This window comes from Nelumbo lutea, chromosome 5 (genome assembly GCF_056320005.1).
Source record: "Nelumbo lutea isolate HS-2025 chromosome 5, American lotus-T2T, whole genome shotgun sequence".
Classification (NCBI taxonomy): domain Eukaryota; kingdom Viridiplantae; phylum Streptophyta; class Magnoliopsida; order Proteales; family Nelumbonaceae; genus Nelumbo; species Nelumbo lutea.
In genome coordinates this window covers 60336311-60360744 of record NC_142688.1, presented here as the reverse complement: position 1 = coordinate 60360744, position 24434 = coordinate 60336311, and the positions used below count along the sequence as shown (strand labels likewise).

Here is a 24434-nt window from a genome sequence, read left to right as displayed (position 1 = left end):
ACATCATTGCCATGGTGTCTCTTTTGGTCATTGGATGACCTCCCTCAGTGGTGGGCCCCACACCTCATGGAGAGGTTACGTGCGGGACCCTAGCCGATTTGGGCCCACCAAAATCTGACTTTATGAAAGTCAGTGGGAGCCACTTGGGTTTGACCTAGATCAAACTAGGGCGTAATTTACTGTTCCCTCCAGCTAATATGAGTGCATGTGATAGGGAGATTCATATGATGAACTCTCTAAAGGCCTTCCGTCATTAGCATGAGGATGGGTCCTTCAGTAACGAGGAAACGCACCAAAAAATGGGCTATCCATTTGCTGTTGGGCTTGTCTGGTGTTTCATAAGATGATAGGGGCGTCATAGACCGATGTGGGAGGGGCTTCACCAGAAAATGGGAATTCTCTCACGGTACCTTGACGTTCATGAATATGATGGGTGAGCACTCATTGAACAGAAAGGTTTACCTGAAAACGGCTCTGAACCTTGTCTGATAGAGGCCAAAGGGAAAATTCATATGATTAGTGGATATGATCCTTCACAGAAAGGTGGTGGGGTTTTGCAGCTGAAACAGTTGGTTCCTTGCACCCTATGTGATTTCCCAACATTTCCAGAGACAACTTGTAGTCTCCGTCACTGAGAAGGGAGGAAAATCTCAGAGATGAATAAATGGGAATGGAACGTAGATTAAAATCCATATATATGTAATGAACATGAATCAAATTAGGTTGTTGACTGATGTTTGCCTTTTTATCAGAAAATGGCAATCAGACAATTTGCAAAGCTGCTTGATGACAACAAGCTGAAGGGCCCAAACTATGCTGACTGGTACAGGAACCTTATGTTGGTCTTAACCTTTGAGAAATTGGACAAGGTAGCCAAGAATCCTGCCCCGGATCGTCCGGGAGATAGGGCTTCTGAGGCCCGGAGAAGAGAATACCAAGTATGAGAGGAGAAAAACTCCCTTGCTCGCTGCTATATCATTGTCTTGAAACAGTTCATGACCGTGCAGATGTCCAAGGGCCAACAATTTCATGACCATTGTCTCCGATTGATGGGTTATATCAACGAACTAGAGGCTCTTGGATCCGGGCTGGATCTGGTAACACAGATCAATGCTATTCTCAACTCTCTATCTCCACCATTTAATCCATTCATCATGAATTACAACATGAAAAAGCTGAACGTCAGCTTGTAGGAACTCAACAATATGTTGCAGAGGGCTGAAGAATTGATTAAAAAGGCTGAGCCCATTGCCATGCTTGTTGAAACTAGCAAATCAGGCAAGAAAATAAAGGCGAAGAGAAAGCCCTAGAAGAAGGCTGCCAAACCCAAGAAGTAGAGGAAGGACAAGGCATTGGATGTCTGTCACTTCTGTAAGAAGACCGGCCACTGGAAAATGAACTATTCCTACCTACCTGGAATCCCAAGAAAGGTAATCTTGAAACTTGTGTTATAGAAACCAACTTATTGGTAGCTTCTACGTCTTGGTGTATTGACTCCGAGGCTTCAACTCATGCGTGTAACTCACTACAGGGGTTCAAGGTAAGCAGAAGGTTGAAAGAAGGAGAAGTCACGCTCTACTTGGGGACTACTACAACTGTTGCAGCCTCGACCATAGGAACCGTGGTGTTACTTTTTAGAGAATGAACTATTGTACTAAAAGATTGTCTTTATGTGCAAAATTTAAGGAAAAATTTGATTTATGTCTCAAAACTATGGAGAAATTTGATTTAAGGAGAAATTTGTAGTAAAAGTGGTACTAGGTCGAATCCCACAGGGAGCAAAACAGTAATCTCTTAGCTGAATGGATAAAGTAATTGTGTGGGAAAATTTAATAACTAAAATTAAAAGAATAAAAAACTAAGCAAACAAGAGAAAACCAGTCTTACCGAATTCTGGTTCAAGGGTTCGGGTTGAATCGATTGGCCATCGATCCCAGGTACATTTCAGCATTCTTGCAATTCAAGCATTTAACCTTAGATTTATTAGGATAGCCATAATAAACTTTGTGTTTTCCTAATTCGGTTGACCAAACCTAGTATTCGATCAACACTTATCACCACTCAACTGGGTACGATAGCGTTTCATGTTAAACAATGATGGCATTAAGATTTGTGAAAACAGTTAAACCAAAGTAACAATAATTGAGATAGCTGCAATTATTGATTTTTGTTCCATCGATTCCTTTAGGTTGAACCATGATAAAACATTGGTCAAAGGCTGTCATGAACAATTGATCCAAAAAGATATCAACCTAATTGCTACTTGTACCATTATTCGTGACAATTACGGATCACCGAAATCATGGATAGCAATAGGAAAATCAACATTAATTCAGTTTGTCAAACTAATTAACATCAACATCCAATAAAAATATGCACAAGAATCAATGAATACTTGAATTAGAAATCAAGAAAATAAAGTAACTACAGAACCTCACAATGACACAATCAAACCTCCCCCCTTGAACAAGAAAAAGAAGTTTAGCTACTCATGATCTGCGCAATCTCCATGCCTTTCTTCTCCATAGCCGAACTGCTTCCTTGATCTTCTTGGCCTTTTGATGATCTCTTGGATCTTAGAATGAGTGATGCTAGAGCTAGTTCGCCCCCCTCTTTATATAGCCAAAGGAGAGGGTTGTTTTCCAACTCCTTCTAGGAGATCATCTTATATTTAGGGAGTCTTGATCTTCTTTAAACTAATCTTATCCTATCTCTTATCTAATTCCCAACATTCTTATCCTTATAGGATTACATTCAAAGTTTAGATTTAATAAGACTCTTTCCCTCTTGGGAGATTACATTCGAATTAGGACTCTAGACTCTTGCATCTGAGCTGGGCTTCTCTGCTACTTGACTGCTTCCAGGTTCTTCTGCGAGTTGGGCTTCAGCTGTTAAATGGGTCTGGCTGCGAACTTGCTCCGACTTCAGGTCCGGTTTCATACTCGATGTGGACCGAATCAGTCAAAACCCAAAACACGAAAGTTGTGGGCCTTTCTTTCTTCTTTCTAATGCTTCTTGAATTTCCCAATTCAGAGTCCGGAATTGTGAGTTAGGCCCAGATCACTGACTGTCGCCGAAACTGTGCAAAATCACCCGAATTGGCTTGTTTCCTTCCAATTGCCTTCTTTATTGCCCTGAATCGAAATACAAGAGTAATGAGTGCATTTAAGTGCTAAAGTAGTGTAAAAGGATGAAAATTAGGGGAAAAAAATAGGGTTCTTTTCAGTCTCATCAGCCATTTTAAGTGGGGTCAATTTTTGGATCCTTCCTTGGGCATGAACACCTTCGTTGGGAGATATTATTTCTCCGTATCAGGTATAATCCTCTCCTACTCCTTTTGGTTCAGATCTGGTTCAGATCTGATTCAGTTTATGGTTCAAGATTGATTCTTAAAAATATGATTTTCTAAATAGGGAATGCGATTCCCAGTTGAAAGGAGAGAATTTTTTTGAAATTCGCCCTTTATTCCGCAAGATTTGGGCATCCATACGATGTATCTCTCATCTCTTCAACTTAGAACTAACTACTAAGTCGGTTCCATCGGGTCTGAACCGAATCATCAATTTATGATTTTTTATAACCCGAAACTGATTGGTACTGAAGAAAACCCAACCGACTCAGATTGGGTCGGTCTGGGTTGGTCGATTTGATCGGATTGGGTCTTCTTATGAACAGCCCTAGAGAAAACACATTTAGAACATGCCTTGTATAGTTTGTACGGAACAACAATTCCAAGACAGAGTGTGAGCTAGAAAGGAGTGTATAGAAGGAAAAAATCTCCCTCTATCTCTTGCTCGGATTTGGAGCCAACCAGAGATTCGAAGATGGAGCTACATCTAAACCTGTGCATAATCCCATCAAAAGATGCCAAGTTCCAAAAACCCTATGAGGGTTGAGTTAAAAATGTTAGGAGAAAGTTTACCGCCCATTGTACTCCAATGAGATGATGACCTGACTATTAGCAGACTTAGCATTCGAGTAGTGGATCTCAACAGAACAATTGTGAATTGAAAAAAGCCATTTCACTCCACTTCTGCTAGTCTTGTGGTCGTTCTACAACGAATGACACAAAGCTGGTTTAGTCATGGGGAAGGCATTACTAGAATTGGCACCAGTATCATTGCCGTGTCATGTGTCAGAAGATTCTCTCCAATGGTGGTGGTGGTGTGATGTTCAACTAAGAAAGATTCGATTGAGAAAGGAGAGAGACAGAGAGGGTGACTAAGAGAGAGAGAGACGATGGGCGGGAAGAAGATGAAATGTGAAAAGGAAGAGGCACCAACCCAGATCGTGCTTGTTTTATAGTCACAGTCCTTGGTATTTAGCGGCGGTTTTAATTGATTGTTGCTAAAAAACCAATATTTCTAGCTTTGTCACCTTAAAAACTGCCGCTAGAAATAATATTTCTTGTAGTGATACTTTGTTTAACATGGCACCTACCAAACGATCTACATGCTCTATTCTTTCAAAATGGATGAAACACGATGGAGACTGAACTCAACTATTTCATTTCTGGTTTATTTGTGAATCCTTCTCTCACCTTCTCCATTAATGATAACTCTCATTGTCATATTACCAAGAAAGGAAGAAGTGGAACAAGCTTCTGATTTCAGGCTGATTGGTCTTTCCAACATCACGTATAAGTTGGTAGCTAAAATCATTGCTGCTAGATTGAAAAGCCTTTGCTAAAGAGAATTACTTTCCCTTACCAAAATGCATTCACCCCCAGCAGGATATATTATGCTAAAAATAGAACTCTCAAAGTCCTATGATTGTGTAGAATGGCCCTTCCTCATCCACTGTATGCATTTGCTTAGCTTTTCTGAATATTTTTGTATTCTCATTCAGGCATGTATGGCTTATATTTTATGTGAGTTGTTATTAATGAGACTCCAAGTAAACCTTTCATTCTACATAGAGGTTTATGGAAGGGGTACCCATTAAGCCCCTACCTTTTTATTATTTATATAGAACTCCTCTCATGAATATTATTTAAGGATGTTGTTGATGGACTTCTGAAGGGTATTTAACTTGGAAACCTAGAAATATCATTAATTTTGATGGTACAGAGGAAACTAAAGTTATGGCACACCTTGAGGCCCTATTATTAGCTAAATCCACGGACATGTATAATTTTATTCTAGAAGGGGATGCTAAGCAAATCATTGCTGCCCTTTCTATATTGACTCCGATCCTCCTTAGCTTACTGTGGTTTAAGATTGCACAAAGTTTATTCCCTATTTCCCTCTCTAGAACTCAACTATACATCTCGTTCTTGTGACATGGCAGCCCATGAGCTAAATCACTTCGTTCTTAGGCAAGACTGTTCTTCTCTATGACATGGTTTGTTATTCCAAATTTTATTAGGTTTATTGTGGAGAAAGAGATGCAATCTTATCTTATTGAATGATTGTGCCTTTGGGCTTCAAAAAAAAAAAGAAAAAGAGTTGGTAAGGGATATAATAGGCATGATCCTAATTCAGTTACAAAAATTGTTTTTATATGATCATTCTTTATTTACAAAGTGTTATTCTTCTTCCATGTGTTTAGACTTTGTTGTGCAGATCAGGTTGTGTGCCATAGGTAAGTGACTGAAGTTCCATGTTTTTTCATTCAACATTTTTTTTTTATGTAGATCACACCGTACATAAACTTTGATATGTTAGTGGCTATAACTCAAAACTCAAAGTAAGTTTTTGGTTATGTGAGCTTGATTTAGTTTTTTATTTTATTTTATTTTATTTCTACAGTTCATTCTTAGTTTTTTATATATTATTTGATTTGATTCAAATTTTATAGTTGTAAAGTCTGTATGTTAGAATCAAAGATTTTAATGTCAAGATTCATGAACTCTCTATGCTTGATTTTCGTTTTAGTTTTGTAGCTCATGTTTTAGTTCTTATACGATTCTTATGTAATAGTTCTCAATCCTAGTAAAAAAGACGACAACAATATTTCAAGCTAACCACTCAAAGGTTGAATTAATGGGTCATTTTTTTGATAAAAATATATACTTTATTAAAGGAACCAAAAAGGAAGAGAAGGATAATCACCGAGGAAATAGTGCTTCAAAGTTCCACGTTTGAATTACATGTATAATGTATGGGTTACTCCTTTGCAGTCAAGACCCATATGGCCATGTTGAGACTTGAGAGTGTAATAGTATCCCTTCTAATTCAATTTCTATTAATAAAAGCATGTGCATCGCACGGGTCCCTGCTAACAATTATATAAATTTTATGATTGATAAATTTAATATATATTTTATATTGATATACATTTATTATGTTAAAAATAAATAAATATTTTTAATTTTTCTAACATTTTAAACATAATAAGATGGTTGTGAATTAAATCAGAATCTGATTTGAAATCCGACATTGATAATTGAATGCAGACGCAGATCTAGAGGTTTGATAATCAGATGCATATGCAAACCTATTACAACCTTGTCAAAAACCAATTCCTTAAAAGCATAGCCTTACCCAATACGATTTTTTTTTTTTTATGAACAAATTTGGTCATTGTTTGGAACTTCTAGGGGTGCAGTTGAGCCGAGTTGAGCCAAAATCTTGTATGTCTGGGCTTAGTTCGACTAAAATACTTTTAAGTTTGAGCTCAAGTTCAAGTTTGATCAGAAACTCTATTCCTTGGTTCAAGCTTATTTTGACTAAATATTCGATGGGCTTGAGTTCGGCTCGAAGCTTAGAAATGAATATATTTTTATATTTTATAAATATAGGTATATATTATAATATATAGTATATTCTTATATTACATATAGAATATAAAAATGTATTTTCATAATATATATTATAAAATATATTTTTATATGATGTATGTATGTATGTATGTTTATATGTATTAAGCCAAGCTTACAAGTTTTAGAGTTGAACTTTTTAGGGAAAATTCATGGACTATCTGTATAATATCCAAACTTCAAAATATGTCTTTGTAGTACCCTAAACTTTCAAATTGTGTCCAATAGGTCTCTAACGTTAGTTAACTGTTAGCAAATATCGTCACATGACATCAGATGTACATTAAATATTTTTAAAATGACAAAATTACCCTTTATGATATCTTTCTAACCATTTTATCCATTTCATCTGAATGTTAGAAGGAGGAAAGGGGAAGAAATGGGTAAAGTGGTTAGAAAAATATCATAAAAGAGTAATTTTATTATTTTGAAATTATTTAACACACCTAATGTCATGTGACGATGTCATGATCAACTAATGATAAAGATCTATTAGACACAATATGAAGGTCTAGGAATTAGGATACTCTTAAGAAAATTTCCCGGACTTTTTATTAATTGAGATTGAATTTCAATAAGTACTTATCTTCAAATTCCAATTTTATTAAAATCGAACTTGAATCAAAGTTGATTAAAATTGAAACCGAACTATTATGTTAGAGGTAAAGTCGATTGCAGCCCTAAAAGTAAAAACCACTCAAATACGCATCTTCCTAATTCAATTATTCAAATGTTTTGCATGCTCGCATGAGCTAGTATACCATCTGCGTGTGAGTCATAGTCGGACCCCTTATTTGTATTTGTATATAAATAAAAGAATGCGAGACGCTTTGGTAGTAAATGGCCGTAGTATGAAGTTTATCTGCAAATATCACTTTGGATTGTCCGATCTCTGCGTTTTCTTCAGAGCACCCTGGAACTGGTACACCACATTGCTTCAGACCCAGGACATCCCAACCGAATATACACAAGAGTTTTATCTGGGTATCTCATTAGACCCTAAAACTTATACGAATCTCCTTCAGTCATGCACCAGAGATGGGTCTCTGATCCATGGGAAGCTCATACACGCTCATATGATTAAGACCTCTTTCAAACCATGCCTGTTTTTGGAAAATGTTCTGTTAAACATGTATTGTAAGTGTGGGGAAATGGACATGGCCCAAGTCTTGTTCGATAGAATGCCGAAGCGAGATATTGTTTCATGGAATTCTCTTGTTTCTGGGTATTCCCAGATGGGTTTTTATGTTAAAGGTATGAATACATTTAAGGAAGCTAGAATAGCTTGTACTAGACTAGATAAATTTACTTATGCCAGTGCTTTGAACGTGTGTGCTCGAATGGGCGATCTGAAGTTGGGTAAATTGATTCACGGCTTGATTATTGTTAGTGGTTTTGGTTTGCAAGTCTTCTTGACTAATTCGCTTATTGACATGTACTCAAAGTGTGGTTCTGTCGACCAAGCAAGGTTTTTATTCGACAATACTGATAAGTTGGATGAGGTTTCCTGGAATTCATTAATTGCGGGTTATGTTCGGGCTGGTTTTAATAAGGAAATGTTGAGAGTTCTTGTTCAGATGCATCAAACTGGACTACAGTTGAATAGTTATGCTTTGGGTAGCGTCCTAAAGGCATGCTGCTCAAGTTTTGACGGTTCCATAGAATTAGGGGAAATGCTTCACTGCTGTGTGGTAAAACTTGGTTTAGATACTGATGTTGTCGTTGCAACCGCATTACTTGATATGTATGCAAGGATTGGGGATTTGAACAGCGCAATCCTGATATTCAGCCTTATTTCCCGGCGGAATGTTGTCATGTTCAATGCCATGATTGCCGGGTTTTTCCGTTCAGAGGCTGAAATCTCTAATGAATTTGCAGAGGAGGCCCTAAATTTGTTCTCTGAGATGCGTAAAAGAGGAATGGAACCTTCAAAGTTTACATTCTCAAGCATACTCAAAGCTTGCAATGCTCTTAAAGCTTTTGACTATGGAACGCAAATTCATGCTCAGATATTCAAGAACTGTCTACAATTTGACGAATTCATTGGGACTGCACTTATTGACTTGTACTCGATGTCAGGGACAGTTGAAGAAGCATTGAAATGTTTTCATTCAATCCCTAAACTAGATGTCGTATTATGGACATCAATGATTGGTGCCTGTGTTAATAATGGTCAATTTGAACATGCATTGGATCTATTTAATGAATTACTGGCATCCGGAGGAAAACCAGATGAATTCACAATATCAAGTGTGTTGAGTGCTTCTGCAAATTTGGCTGCAGCAAGATCTGGTGAGCAAATCCAGGGATATGCGATAAAAACTGGAATTGGACAGTTCACAGTTGTCAGAAATTCACAGATATGTGTGTATGCAAAGTCAGGGGACATAGATGCTGCTAGTCTGACATTCAATGAAACAGAAAACCGTGATGTTGTCTCCTGGTCTGTGATGATCTCCAGCCATGCCCAACATGGTTGTGCAAAAGAGGCTCTTAACCTCTTTGAGGTGATGAAAGGTTCTGGCATTGCACCGAATCACATTACATTCCTTGCAGTTCTAACTGCCTGTAGTCATAGTGGGCTTGTGGGTGAAGGACTCTGGTATAATTTTGGAATATGCAATGCTGTAATATTTTACAATGTGCAGGGTAGGATGTCTTTGCCTATCCTGCACTGCTTTTGGAATCCATATTTAAATTCTTTGCCTGAGTTCAGCTTAACTTACTGAAAATCATTATACTGATGAATGCAGGCACTTTGAGAGCATGAAAAGAGATTATGGAATGGATCCAAATGTAAAGCACTGTGCATGCATTGTAGACCTCCTTGGTCGTGCTGGAAAACTAGCAGAAGCGGAGAACTTCATTTTGAACTCAGGCTTCAAGGATGACCCAGTAATGTGGCGAGCTTTGTTGGGTGCTTGTTGTCTTCATAGAGACACTGTCATTGGGACACGTGTTGCAGAGCAGGTCATTGAGCTTGAACCTCAGGCAGCTGCATCTTATGTACTGCTCTATAACTTATACTTGGATGTGGGCTTGCAGTCAGATGCCATGGAAGTAAGAGAATTGATGAAAAGTCGAGGTATTAAGAAGGAACCTGGTTTAAGTTGGATTGAGATTGGGACAATTGTTCATTCTTTTGTGGCAGGTGATAGGTCCCATCCCAAATGTCAAATAATATATGTAAAGTTGGAAGAAATGTTGGAGAAGATCAAGAAATTAGGTTATGTTAATCCTATATCTGTCTTAGATACCTCTGAGAAAGATCCTAAGGACAACCTAGTGGTGAATTACCATAGTGAGAAGTTAGCTGTAGCCCTTGGAATGATTAGCCTGCCCAAGCCGGCTCCTATAAGAGTAATGAAGAACTTGAGAGTCTGCCAAGATTGCCATAAAACAATGAAGTTTTTCTCAAAGACAGAAGAGAGAGAGATCATTCTCAGAGATCCAATAAGATTTCATCACTTTAGAGAAGGTTCCTGTTCTTGTGGTGACTATTGGTAATAAATTTGAATTTTGAAGACAGATGATACCTCTTAGATTATTGACCACAGAGTTTTGCATTGTTGCTATTGCTCATGATTCATGAACACATAGAACTTCCCATTGGAAAGTCGTGTGCACGAGTTTCATTCTGTTTGAGTATTTGAGAAATGAGAACCACATACTGATAACATTATCTAATAGATCTCTACCAACAATGAAATCATCCTGAAGCATCTGGGGACCCCTTGCTATCATGGAGAATCAGTTCAGGTATTCTTATTAATGATGTAGTCTTTTTTGTTCTAACATAAGGTTTTTTCTTCTCATTTTTCTTTACCATCCTTCATCTCAACACAGAACTAGGATTTGTTGGTTTTTTTTCCTCTTCTTTTTTGTATTTGTTGATTATTTTGGTTATTTCTTTTATTTAGTTTCATTCTCTATCTTGAAAAAAGCATCATAAAAAAGGATCAGGTTTTACAATAATCATTTTTTTTTTGTGTACACACTTAGTTGTTGTAGCTTTCCAATGCTATGGAATAATAAGTAACTGTATTAATCTTCTCTAAGTTGAACATTTCACACTTCAGTGGATGGTATGACTTATTACTTCTCATCCTAATACACACAAACACACACATCATGTGCACTACTTTTTCAGTTAAGTTTTGGTTGAAAAAAAGAAAAAGAGTTTTGTTGGGCGTTTGGGTTTTGGATTGGTTAGTTGCTCACTATTTAGTTCATGCTTAGATCTGTCAATGATACCTGAAAATCTGTGGCCTGATCCGACTTTGATCCAATTATCTCAGATTCAGTTGATGTGCTTATGTAATCAGATCAGATTTGGATTTTTCCATCCGCATCTGATTAAAAATTGGATCGGATTTGGATTTGACTCCATCCAATCTGATTAAAATCCGAATCCAATTATATTATAATATTTATTGATCTTAATATATTAATCTTATATAATTATATTTAAATTTATAAAAATATATTTTACATATTATACTATATATGAATATATATATATATATATATATATAATAATTCAACATATAAAAGTTGAAAAGTAATTAACTTTTTAACTTTTGTATTTTAAAAAATTAAAGTGAAGTTGGATCAAGTCCGAATCAGATCCGAGTCCATTAAGATTCTAATTTGAATATGAGGTCTTCAAATCCAATTGGATTTTGGATTGGATTTGGTTGCAAGTTTTCAATATTTAGATCGGATTCGGATTTTGGGAGAACCTTGTTGTAGGACTCCCATGCTCCCACTTCCTTTTGGGTTGAGGGGACCAGTATAGCTGTTCATCTTATTGATTTGATCCTTTTCTCAATTCTTGGAAATACCTCTTCATTCTAAAGGTTGTTTCGTTGGCCACCAAATATTTCTTCTTTTCATGTTTTTGGGTGTTTGTGCTTTGTCCACCTTCCTCCCCATGAATGGACTAAGCTCACTCCTCAATCTACCGTGTGTGCCTTTGTGGGATTAGCCCTGACCATAAAGGATTTCTCTGCTATGATCCGCAAGCTCGTCAAACTAGGATATCTAGAAATGTATTTTTTTTTGAAAACATCTCATTTTTTAGTCATGTTGCTAATCGTCCTACTCCCTCTTTCTCGATTTTGTGCTCCTTTGACACTACAAGCTCTTTGGACTCCACATCAAGTCTTGCTCCATCTCTCATTTAGTATGTCAGAAGGCAATTAGTTGCTCAAGAACTTGTAGCTGTGGCTCAACCACTACTGGTACAAGGTCCCTCCTCTAACACTGTAAGTTCTCTTCCTACCTCTTCTTCTATTGCCTTACCCTCTTCTCCACCACTATTGCGTCGTTCTACTCACGTTTCTAAGCCTCCTAACCATTATGGTTTTTCTCCACCCCATAGCTCATTTTCTACTGTTTTGTCATCTATAGAGATTCCTAAGACTTATCAGCAAGCTATGGCTGTCCCGCATTGGAAAGAAACTATGAATGCTGAAATTCGAGCTCTCTTGGAAAATAATACTTGGGATTTGGTTCTTGCTCCTCTTGATGCTTCTATCATTGGTAGCAGATGGGTTTACTCTGTAAAATTGAACTCTAATAGCAGCCTTGGTAAAGGCTTGTTTGGTGGCCCAAGGATATAAACAGGAGTATGGCATTGATTATGAGGAAACATTTGCTCTTGTTGTCAAGATGACCACAGTTCGCATTGTGCTTGCCATCTCAGTTGCCAAACAATGGTATATTCATCAAATGGATGTCAAGAATGCTTTTCTACATGCACATATGGAGACAGTGTTTATGAAATCCCTTCTGGGATATTGTGATCATTCTACCATGGTCCATCGTCTGAAGAGATCTCTATATGGACTTAAACAAGCCCTTAGAGCTAGGGGTGATCATGAAAAATTGAAAAACCGAACTAAGTTAATGAGACCAAATTGAAAATTCCAGTTAACCAAACCGATCGGTTCGATATTTTCGAAAAACCGAAGGTACTGGTTCGGTTTCAGTAAACCAATATAAAAACCGTTGGTTAACTGAACTGACCGGTACACATATATTTATATATATTATATATATTTATGTACATTAAAATATTTTCATACATTTTATATTATTTATATATTATAAATATATATTTATAATATAATGTATTATTTATTATTTATAATATAATATTTTATATGTATTTCTAGTTTTTATAATATAATATTTATTATAATATTATGAAAATAAAAAACCAAAAAATCGATGAGCCAAACTGACGATTAATCAAACCGATCAACTGGTTAATCGATCGACTTTGGTTCGGTTTTAGTTGTTGGTTTTCCAAAAAACTTGTATTACTGGTTCAGTTTAGAGAAAAGGCCCATGGTTTGGTTAACCAAGCTGTGAGCACCCCTATATAGAGATTGGTTTGAGTCTTATTTGATCTTTATCCTCACTCGGCCATAGGGTGTTACTCTTTTGCTTCTATCGTTATTACTGGAGATGATCTTGAGATATTAGCCATGTGAAGATTCTTCTCAGTAAGACTTTCAAGATGAAGGATCTTGGTCTTCTTACCTATTTCTTGGGTTTGGAGGTAACTCGTTCTTCTCGGGGTTATTTTGTCAACTAGCAAAAATATGCTACAAATTTAGTCAAGTTGGCTCATCATACAAATGATAAGCAAGTTGACACGCCTCTTGAGATCAGTCTGAAGTTCTCTAAGGATGATGGTGAACCTCTTACAGATACTACATCATATTGGCAGCTTGTGGATAGCCTTATTTCTCTTACCATGACTTGTCCTAATATCTCCTATGTAGTCCAAGTGGTTAACTAGTTTGTTTCAACTCTTCGACAACCACATATGTCCATTGTCCTTTGGATTATTAGATACCTTTGTGGTACTTTGTCTCATGGCTTGTTTTTCTCATCATCTTTTTTGGGCTTATTTGCCTATGTAGATGTTGGCGAAGGTCTACAACAGGATGGTGTGTTTTCTTCGGTGGTTCACTTGTTTCCTGGAAGTGCAAAAAGCAGCCAACAATATCTAAATCCTCTACTAAATCAGAGTATCGTGCTATGTCATCTATTTGTAGTGAGATTGTAAGGTTGGAAGCTCTTCTTCAGGACCTACATATTCTGGCCTCTCATCCAGTTCTTATCCATGTTGATGATGTTAGTGCAATCAAGATTTCCTCAAATCCCATGTTCCATAAATGTACAAAGCACATTGAAGTTGATTGCCATTTTATTCAAGATCAGTTTCTTGCAGGCCACATTTCCCTTCCACATATCTCTTCTGGACTCCAACTTGCTGACATCTTCACCAAAGCTATGAATCGTGCACAACACAAATTTCTTGCTGATAAAGTGATGTTTCTCTCTTGGCATCAGTTTGAGGGGGGAGGGGGGTTGTGAGAAGAGCTGATTTCATGTTTTTCCTATTTGAGAGTACCCTTTCATGTTTTTCCTATGGGTCAAGAGGTGTACTAATTCTTTTGTAGATGCACCGACCAAACAAGGGGTGGGAAGAAATCATTTGTTTTGGACTTACCTATGTTTTTATACTTTTTGGAGGAGTTAAGAGAGTTTCTCTCTCCCTTGCCTTTGTACCTATCTCTCTTTTTCTATTACTGATAAGACAAAAGGTATCAATCGGTTGATTGGGGCAGATTTGCCAACCTCTTCCAAATGGTGGTTTAGGCATAAGAAAAGTCAAAAGATTCAATTTGTCTCACAATAGTCAGCCCAATAGAATCTCTAATTTGGATTTTCTTTTTATTGTTTGAAGAATGTAAAGTAATATTGTATTAATATATTAAAAGTATTGATGGACAATGAGAAATCTGTACAGCCACAAGTATTCAAGTATCCTTAAAAAAGTTTACCAAAACGGAATAAGAAAAATCATTCTCCTTAATGTGAGCTCTGAATGATAACCACTGCCTTGGTACATAATGTTAACAGTGAGAGATGTCATTAGCCAGGGAAGATTTAGCTTCATGATATGCCTACTACGAGGATGGAGGAAGGAGCTAGTGAGGGCTTCAAACCATTTGGCAGATGGAGGAAGGCAATGAGAGTGGAAGCCAAAAACTTTTTGTTTGAAGAGCTGAAGGTGAGAAACCAGGTCAGCTTGAAGGTGCGAGAAGAGAAGAAAGCAATGATCTATCTTCAGTTTGTTTCTGCAGCTTGGCTAAAAGGATTCCTAGACATGGCAATGGTCTCAAAGAAATACACAACTGGAGTAATACCCTGAAGATTAATGCAAAGCTATTCAAAGTGGAGTTATGTTTTCACTCCTAAGGCTGGTTTATTATGCTAACTGAATGGTTTGGGCAAGGAAGAAAGCGGCTAGTATGTATCTCAATGGGATAATAGAGCATAGACTGGGCATCCTTCACAACAGAGGTGCTACAAGAGTTCCTATGTAGAGGAGCCGATGGAGATAAGCTCTCTCAGGTGGTGCAAACGAAAAGGCCAAATAATGTTATGGGGAAGGGGTTGGTGCTAAGCAAAACTTGCTGGAATGGCATAAAAGTTTGTGGTAATATGCAAATAAAAAGTCAATAAACTGGAAAAAAGTTGCAAAAGACATTAAAAGAAGGCTTGCCCTGAAGGTGCATTGAATCTAGTCCCATTCTAGGAAGGTAAAGCCCTTCTAGAAGTAGGAAGTCTAAAGGAGGAGTACCAGCTCTTTCAATACAATCAACAAAGGGTTTGGTGATCATTGGACAAGGGAACCTTAGTGCAAATGAGATCAAACTAGAAGAAATCCCTCGGGTGAAGGTGTTAGACTTCCATCTCATGTCTGGTCATTTGATATATTCAAGAACATAGCTGACAGGTGCTGAGGAACCCTTAAGGAGCTAGATACTTTGGATTTGAGTGTGGCGACCTGTACTTTGGAGGGAGCCAAGCTTGAAGATTAATGAATTTGGTTATTCAAGAAGCACCCTACAAGATTTGGATACTATTGTCGTTGGAAGCCCAGTTGTCTAATGATTTGCTGAAGGTAGGAGAAGATGCTGAAGTGGCAGAACTGACGACACATTGCACTTCGGCACAGGTTGTAGAAAGGATTTTAAATTTCAGGAGGGAAACCCAATTGTTCCTTCCAGTGAAAGAAAGGTTACAGGTTACTAATTCTTTGCACAAGTCTTGACCGTCCATTTAGTTAGAAGGACTAAGGATAAGTCCTTTGCTAAGCTTTGACTAGCATCAATAATGAAACTCCCAAGAAATTTGAAAAGGCACCAAATGCCAAACCACAGTCAGTTTAGCTGACCCAAATTCTAAGTCACGTGATCATTTAAAAGCACAAGTGCCAGGGCCATGCTGAACCGAGCGTTAGGGGATGGAAATAACACTCTATTATCTCTTTTTTCGACTCTAAGGCTGCATTTATTTGCGGGACAAATATGAATATGAATAGGTGTAATTAAACACTCGGTTTGGTTTTGTTAGCGTTTGGATGGAGTGTAGTTAAATGTTGAAAATTGATGAAAAACTCCAATTATGTCGAGTTTTACATGTAAATACAACTTCAATAAGAACGATGTAAATATTTACATGATAGTCCACTTTACATTTTCAATGGTCCATAGCTTTAAACCGATCAGTGTATGGTGTAAGTACCAGGGCCATGCCGAGCCTATGGATTGAACTTAATTTTGTTTGAAGACGCTTCCCTTTGACCTGGTGGAGGGCTCATCTGTAGCTGAAAGAGAAGGGGTACAATTTCCAACAGAGGCAATGGATCAAGGTGTCCATACGTGGAATCTGGGTTTCAATGCTGATCCTCTGATACGGGGAGGGATAATTGCCTCACTTCGAGCGTGAGGTAGGCTCCAGGATACGGAAGGGAAAGGAATTGGTTAACTTTTGTTAGCGATCAACCACGCTCGTGAGTGCCACTCCTTCCATGGGTTGAATACTCTTACAACACTTAGCTCCACTCCTCAGTCGAAATGACACCCTACCAGGCCTTCTATGGTCGACTTACTCCAGACTTAATTGATCATGTCTCCGACACCACCTCAATCGCATCGTTGGATGCACGATTAGCTCAGCGCACAACAATTATGCATCAGCTCAAGGACTGGTGAGGAGAAGGCACTGGTACTGTGGCGGATGAGTTGGGCTCTAAACATTTCCTTCACCTGGCGCTCGATTTCTTCTTTTTGGAATTGGGGGTAGCGGTAAGGGCAAACGTTGACAGGGGTGGATTGTGGTATTAGGGAGATTCGGTGCTCAATTGGGCGATGGGGTGGTAGTTGGGTTGTTGAGTCAAAAATATGGGAGAATTTAAGGATCAAGGCTCAGAGGTCTGGTGGGGTGTCTGTGGGAATTTGGTCTGAAAGGGAGGAGGGTGGAAAAATGGAGAGCTTGTGTTGTGCCTTGATACAGTAGAAGGCAGCTGCTGCGTTGGTTGAAACCAATCGACGGAGCTGATTGTGAGAATTCAAGGTGGGAGTAGAAGGAGAAGTGATGCCATGTAGTTTGATCTAGTTCCCTAGGAGATGGAAGGACATGGTGAGGGCCTTATGGTCCATTGTAACGGGGCCAAGAGTTTCTAACAATTGGATTTTGAGGACAGCATCGGAACCAGAGATGGGAAGTAAATGGAATTCGACTGAGAATTGAAATTGTTGAATCGTCAAGGAAATCAATGAGCATTTTCCAGCACAGGTAAGATGATCATCGATTCCTACTGTAACTGATGAAAATCCAGATGGTTTGATTGGTAAGTGGAGGAAGGAAGCAACTCGGGGATAGAGGAAATTATGGGTGCTACCCATATCTACTAAGATGGAAATTGGGTAATCGTTGATGGTACCTTGTAGGTGAAAGGTGCGTGGGGAATCACTGCCACATAGCGCATTGAGGGAAAATTTGGGGAGAGGTGAATCTAGATGAACCAGAGGGGAAGTATCAAAGGAATCAGGGTCTGGAGGTTCGGTTTCATCATCTGGGAGAATAAGGAGTTGCGGTGACTTACAACGGTGTCCTGAGCGGTATTTCTCGTCGTAATTGAAGCACAATCCTTGTGCGCAATGGGCTGCTCTGTTGGGGTAAGACGACAGATATGTTGGGGAAGCTTCGGAGGTGGAAGAGGTCAACAACAATGGTTTGTGGGAAGGTGGTGGGGAAGGTTTGGTCAGAGTAGAGTTGGTGGAAGGGAGTAGAGCTATGGATGGTGACGGTGGAAAATTCGGCAGTGGTTGAAGGAGGGTGGGTTGGAGGTGGACAATGCTGAAGCTTATCTTCGATCAGCTTTGCAATGCAATAGCTGATGAGATTGAGGCAGGCTTCATGACAGCTCTCTCTGAATCTCTGGTTTAAGACCCAAGAGGAAACAATTCAAAATGGTTGTAGCAGGCAACCCGTCGATCCTATTGGAGATGGTCTCAAATTGAGACTGGTATTCAGAGATGGTAGAGGTTTGGGTGAGCTTGAACAAGGAGGCTTCGTGGTTGACGAAGGAGGATGGACCAAATCTTTCTTTGATGGCTATTGTGAGGTTCTTCCAGGTAGAGAGCTGCCAATTCCTATGTATCCATTGGAACCAACTCAAAGCCTGACCGGTCATGTAAAAGGATGCTCATCAGGAGTATGATGGAAGTAGACATATCGTTCGGCTTGGAAGATCCAATTGTGGGGATTAGAGCTGTCAAAATGGCAAATCTCACAACGGAGGGGGTGGATGGTAATGGCTGAAGAAGGGGTAGAAAGTTTGGAGACGATGATGATGGCGGGTTGATGGCGATACTGGTTTTATCGGAATGGGGAAGACGCAACAGAAGCTCATTCAAGGTAGCTTGGATTATTTCGAGTTGGGATTTGGTGGAGGTACGAAAGGCTTGTAGCGTGTTTGGACACCAGTAGCGACCTGTTCGGCCATGGCGGAAGGGAGGAACAATGAAAGCACCAGTGATACGAGGAGGGATAGTTGCCTCACTTCGAGCGTGAGGTAGGCTCTAGGATACGGAAGGGAAAGGAATTGGTTGACTTTTTCTCCCTCTATTCGATTACTACCCAGCTATTTAAAGATATACAACGGAAAAAGACAGGATTTTTGATGACTCGACAATCTCTCTAACAAAATCATGTGCGTGGAAATCAAACCCTGAAAACCTTGTTGGCTTTTCGGATGGTTCTCTTAGGCCGTTGATCCATGTGATGATGTGCATGGGATCCATGTGAACCAGGCATGCCTTCTTCATGTTGGTCGCTTGTATCATCCTCTTAGTAAAGCACAGGAAGAATAATCAACTGATGTGTATTAGGGTTTACTCAACCAGGATGAATTTCTAGCAGACCTTGAACAAAAGAAGGCCTACTCCAATTTGAAGAAGGGAGTCTCCAACCCCTGTTCTTTTTCTTTTCTCCAATTAGGGTTTACTTGACAAGGATGAGTTTTCTTCTAACTTTGCATTCCCTTTTGGTGCAGATCCAGTCAGAGCCTCTCTTGAACATAATGCTTACTATTGTGATGTCACAAGCCCTAGTGTTGAGGTTTTCTAGGTAGTGATATTAAAGAAGAAAGGGGCTGAATTTTGAACCTAATCCTAGAGAAGCTTTCTGCTTTAGCTAAGATTTTGATAAAATTGGGGCAGGGGACCTAAATTCCCAAACGTAGGACCCTTGTCAGCAAAAGCATCCCTCTCAGGAAGAAGTGATCCCATTAGTTCTAGAAGAAAGAATTGAAGAAAAATGAACTAGAGTAGAGGAAAAAAAAAAGAGAAAGCAAAGGTTATGCTGCAATCTCTGAAGGAATGAGAGATCCATCATATGGATGGCTGAACCCTGTAGGAAGGTTAGGCGAATTTCAAAAAATTCTTCTCCCCTCATCTGGGAATCACATTCCCTGTTTTAGAAAATCTGCATTTTCAATGATCAATCTTGAACCCTAAATCGAACCAGATTTGAAACCAGAAGCAGGTGAGGGATATACCTGATACGAAGAAACAATATCTCCCAACGAAAGTGTTCACACCCAAAGAAAGACTCCAAAGACTGCTTCCACTGAAGATGACACAGTGAATGTTGGAGCAGAATCAGCAGTGTTCGTCCAACGAACCGAACCCTTCACAAGAATTCGCTGGAGGCTGTGAGCACAACTTCAAATCAGCCTTTCCCAAAGGCTGATATCAAGATCTGATCTTGACCCCTCCTGCTTGAAGAGGAGATCGTACTGGTAGTTATGGCGGCGGCAGGAAGGAGGCGACAAGGAGAAAATTGCGCAGTCTCACTGTATGCTATGTTCTCTCTTCTATAACTCTTGCTCTGAAATTGAGGATGTGATCTTTTAAGAGGCTGCCGTCCCCTCCTCCTTTTATAACCTTAAAGGGATCAGGTCCTAATCCCATTAGAAGTAGTTGATCCAAATCATATTTGGATCTAAATTCCCTTTAAGTGATAAGGATAGTCCCTTATCTTATTTGTAGATTAGATAAGCTCTCTCCTAATCTCATTAGGAGGTTTCCAGATCTGAATCTATATTCAGATCTAGACTCCCTGAGTGGATAGGGTAAAACCCTATCCTATCTACTAATCTAATCTTAGATCCGCCCCTTTATTTAACTGATCAAATTAGTCCAGTTCCAAATGGGCTTTAGGCCCATGAAGTCTTAATGCTCAGCATGCTTCCAAACTGCTGCCCAGTTGGGCTTCTTTGTATGGCATGGGACCCAAACATAGATCTACACATCTGTCACATGGGTTCAGCCCAGCTTCTGTTACAAGGCCTGGCCGAATACACTGTTATGGACAGTGGACCCCCTGAGCCCATCACATGAACTTCTAATGGGCCCAACACTTACACTAAGTGGTCCCTGGGCCAAGCCACCTTATAAAAGCCCATGGACTGTGGGTAGATGCAAGATTAGCCCATCAGGTATTACCCTCAATGGTCTTACACTTAACCTCTCAGCCCATAATGATCATATACTACCCGACAACAGATGACCTCTCTCTCGGTTGCAAGGAACAATGCTGTACTCTCTACTCACATGGATCCCGAGAATTAAAACCATTTTGCATACATTTTGAAACCATAATATATATATAAAATATATTTTGCAAAACAAATTTCAACGATTGAAATCGGTTGCCGATAGTCTTGGTTTCCATCAGAGAGAGTGCATTCCCGATCATTACCTTTGTCCGACAAAGGGACCGATCCTGTCACTATGATCACCCACTCAGATGAATTCTCAGACTGTCCCAACATACCTAGGTTTTGACCCCCTCTAAGGATCTCACTGATTAGCATATCAAAGATAGTCCGATCCGACACCTAGTGCAGTATCATAATCGAGTCTAGGGGTCAGGTGTAACTTTCCAGTTTTGCTCATCAATCTCCAAGGTCCAGGGCAATACTGGAAATCTGGTCTGGTTCAGGGTTTCAAGTAAACCTAAACTGCGTGTACCTCGGGTCTCACCCTGGCAGTTGAGACAGGCCACCCCAACACTTGGCGGCACATCAGTGTCAGCCTTAGCAGGATAAATCTCGCAAGACTTATCCAACGGCTGTGAACATTCTAAACTAACACGAGTCTCATAAGTGTCCAGTTTAAGGGTATTACACAGAAACAAACCACAATAACATGAATCAAATATGTATTTTATTCATTTACAATAAATGTCATAAGGTACATCATTCTGATTGGAGCTAAGGGCACACACTGTCTAACAATCTCAAGTAGAGTAGGTGCTAGTGAGAAAGGGATTTTATCCAACGGACCTTCTTTGCCCCTTGTGCAGGATGGAGGAAGAGTCTTACAACCATCTCTTCATTCACTGCAATTTTACTTACAAGATTTGAACTTTTTTCTTCTAAGGCCATCTCTTACCAATGATGCATGTTGGGTTTTGTTCAGGCTTTGTTATAGGATTGGAAAGTAATTGGAATGGGTAGGAAAGGCAGTTTTTTTGGTCTACTATACCCTTGGCTGCATGATGGTTTGTTTGGATGAAAAGGAATTCTTGGGTTTTTGAGCAGAAAAATATCCCTGTGAAAGAGTGACTAATGTCATTATTGAGGCTCCAAGGCAGTGATTATCATTTAGAGCTCACTTTAAGGAGAATGATTTTTCTTCTTCCTTTTTGGCCGTAAACTTTTTTGAGGATAATACTTGTGGCTGTACAGATTCTCATTGTCCATCAATTCTTCTCACATACTGGAGATTCTATTGGGCTGACTAGTGTGAGAATGTTGGGTTAGTTTTTGCTGTTGTATTTATTGTATGACCAGATTTTTTCAAGAAAGTGAAAAATGCAGAGACGAGGGGAAGAAAAAATGGGAGAATGGGTTGGGAACATTTGTGTCCCACACCCTCCCACATTGTATTTTCAATTATGTGAAAAAGACATCAAAGGGCAATGCCTTCTAAAGAATGGATAGTGACAAATACAAGAGAATAAGAAGTTGCAAGAAGAAATCTCAATAATATCTTTACTCATTTACATCTCAACAATCCCCCTCAAGTTGGAGCAAAGGTATTTATCGTGCCTAACTTGCTAAGAAGCTCTTGTAGACATAATTTTGCTACACCTTTAATAGGGATGCCGGCCAATTGTAACAGGTCATAATGTAATGGAGACATGGATGGAGTATAAAATTTTCCATTGAGAACTTTCTCCCGTATAAAATGGTGGTTTACCACTATATGCTTCGTACAAGTAGAAAAACATAATAGGACTTCCATTATTATTTGGAGAATGTGATTCTACAATGTTTTGACAATTATCACACCTCACATATCCACTGAAGCATCTTAGTTGACTTGAACTAAGAAGTAAATAATAATTTTAATGACAAATGACAATTGGTTCAAGTCTCTATGCCACAAACTGGACAATACAAATGGATCGATCTAATTGATGTAACAGGAGATAGTGACATAAAAGTAAGTTGATAGAGAACATCCAGGAGATAGCGACACAATATGATGTATAATGAAAAGGAAAGAAAGTTATGGAACAATTCAACCACTTTGTTGTACTACTAATAGATATAAGATTGGTGGAAAACTTTGGAACATGAACGTAGATGGAAAATATGAGGCATGCCATTAATAATTCATTTTTCTTAGATAAACAAAAATGGAACCATGAAGGAGATGGATTCACTTAAAGTATCTCATCTCTACTAGCATTATTTTCTTTCTTCTACTTTCTAAACCTTTGTGGTTGTCCATCGAGATCCCAACATGTATCCTTAGTTTTGAGAAATGCACTATATTGTCTGTATTGTCTGATTTATGGAAAGCTTGAATATGTGTAAGAATCCATTAATATATGCCTCTTGTATGTAGTCTTGGGGGATGAAGGAAGCTAAAATATTCTGTTCTCTTTGTTTATCAATACTTTTGTAGGGAAGAAGATGACTGAAGTTATATTGGTCATTTTCATTGTTTTGTAGAGTGCTATATATATAATGGAAAAAGGTTGGGCATATGTAATGATTTGATTCGTTGCTTTGGGCTATGAAAGCACACAATGCCAAGGTTGAGAGCTGTACCTTCACTGAACGTCTGTCGTGCCTCAGCTATTGCCAATAAGTATTCTATCTTCTTGTTTTGCAGATTAAACTTGACCATCATAGATTTACTGCTCTAACTTCATTAGACGGTTACTATCATATCATTGCTTCTATCAACTTTGTAACATGTACCTTAGAAATTCTAATGGAAAAATAAAATTATGTAATTTTGTAGATTAACTACTTGTCAATTTGCAATAAATAACAACATATTTATTATTTATTGAAAAAAATATATTATCTACAAAACTTACTTCACGGTATTAATTTTAAGAAGTTACATAATGATTAGGAATCATATTAAGAATTTAAGATTAAGTTGACCTTTTTTTTTTATAATATACAATAGTAAAACAATAAGATATGGAATAATTCATTTAATAATTAAAATATAGTTGTCTTGTACACTTTGATTTGTGGATTTTTTGCATTCTCATGGATCTAATATATGTTATAGATTGACCATATTTTTTATAATTATTAATTGATAATTCTACTTAAATAAATAAGAACATATTTACATTAAATAATTTGATGATAAATTATTGTATGATATTTACATCTCCTGATATATTTATTATAATGTATTTTTTCATATAAATTATTAAAATAATTTTCGCATGTATTTGTACTTTATTTATAGTTATTCAACTATAACTTAATGTAGTGGGATTTGAGTCTACTATGATGCTAAAAAGGAATGATACTTGAAAACTAATAACTAATCAACCGGCATCATTGAAGAGTGGTAACCAATCTAACAGGTATTCATCAAAATTCACGGAGGGGGACTGATTAATCGAAGTTCTTCTGTTACCTTACACTTCCGGCATCAAATTGCCATGGGATTTATGAGAATTTTCTTAACGTTTGGTAATGGCTATCGTGAAACATATTGCACCACATCCATGTACATCTATTGCATATCGTGAAACATATTCATTTCCTACCTTACCGATATACTTTGCAATACTAATATTTTGAACTTTGGTATTGTCTAATGGTCTAATGCATTGGATAAAGATGGAATACACTAGATTGTTCAAAGCTTATACCTTGCAGATAATCTTTTCATTCACCAACTTTGATTGTTTTAAAGCTTATGATTGTTCTAATTCGACCGTGCGACTTCACCATATTACCTTTGTTCCC

General features: G+C 38.3%; 1 protein-coding gene across 2 annotated transcripts; it reads left to right on the top strand.

Moving 5' to 3' along the window:
* The first annotated feature begins 7440 nt into the window (after nt 1–7440).
* LOC148852661 (Tetratricopeptide repeat (TPR)-like superfamily protein) lies at nt 7441–23462 on the top strand. Of its 2 annotated transcripts, none has more exons than XM_088943555.1 (3): nt 7441–9362; nt 9514–10519; nt 23163–23462. In XM_088943555.1, the coding sequence occupies exons 1-2, from the start codon at nt 7579–7581 to the stop codon at nt 10265–10267; spliced, it is 2538 nt and encodes an 845-aa protein (XP_088799681.1). In that variant the 5' UTR covers nt 7441–7578; the 3' UTR covers nt 10268–10519; nt 23163–23462. The 2 variants fall into 2 exon arrangements, with proteins under 2 accessions (XP_088799681.1, XP_088799682.1); XM_088943556.1 differs by having other exon boundaries at nt 23116–23462.
* Nucleotides 23463–24434: the final 972 nt, after the last annotated feature.